The 654-nt window shown below is 59.6% G+C and overlaps 1 protein-coding gene across 1 annotated transcript in view; it reads left to right on the top strand.

Moving 5' to 3' along the window:
- The window catches only part of LOC113214362 (pikachurin), a 15374-nt gene extending 14966 nt beyond the window's left edge, over positions 1-408 (top strand). The window contains exon 7 of the mRNA XM_052268709.1: positions 333-408. Coding sequence (XP_052124669.1) covers positions 333-408 — 76 coding nt within the window. The remainder of the gene's footprint in view (positions 1-332) is intronic.
- Positions 409-654: the final 246 nt, after the last annotated feature.

Here is a 654-nt window from a genome sequence, read left to right as displayed (position 1 = left end):
CCCCCCCCTTGCACCCCTCCTCACACTTTTCCTTCCAGTGACGGCGCCCTTTCGGGCGCCCCCCTCCCCTCCTCCCCGCTTTGGGCCGAGGGGGGGGGGGGAGTGGTAGATCGATGCGGCCCGGTTGTCTTCGGTGGTGCCCCGCCGCCCCCTCCCAGGCCGTGCGGGTGGTGGGGTAGGGGGGTGGCACCCCTGCCCCTGCCGCCAGACCAGACCCCACCCTTTGACCCCTCCTCGCCCCGCCTCCCGCCTCTGCCCCCGGGGCGGACCTGCCCGAGAGAACAAGACAGAATAAACAACTGATGTGAATAAGGGATTTCGCTTGGCTGTAGATCTGAAGTGCACGGTATGATGCACTCTGCCCTATGGAAGGGAAGCTGGCGCCGCGAAGTTAGCTGGCAGCACTAAGTAAGCAACCGCCTTGTCACTATGTATAGGGAAACATTGTGTGCTGTCGACCATTATTGAGTTCCAAATAACGAGATATGCACATGTACCGATTGATTCAGAGAAGATGCAGGTGCGAGTGGGTTTGCCTACCCAAGGGGGTATGGCGCCGTACGGACAGATCGGGTAGGCAAACCTGCGCGCCCCTGCGTCTTCTCTGAATCACCCGGTATGCTCTCTTGAATAACTTCCATATGTATTTAATAA

This window comes from Frankliniella occidentalis, unplaced genomic scaffold (assembly GCF_000697945.3).
Source record: "Frankliniella occidentalis isolate FOCC.00 unplaced genomic scaffold, Focc_3.1 Scaffold74, whole genome shotgun sequence".
NCBI classification, from domain to species: domain Eukaryota; kingdom Metazoa; phylum Arthropoda; class Insecta; order Thysanoptera; family Thripidae; genus Frankliniella; species Frankliniella occidentalis.
Note: the sequence above shows the minus strand (reverse complement) of the source record. Positions and strands in the feature narration are given on the sequence as shown.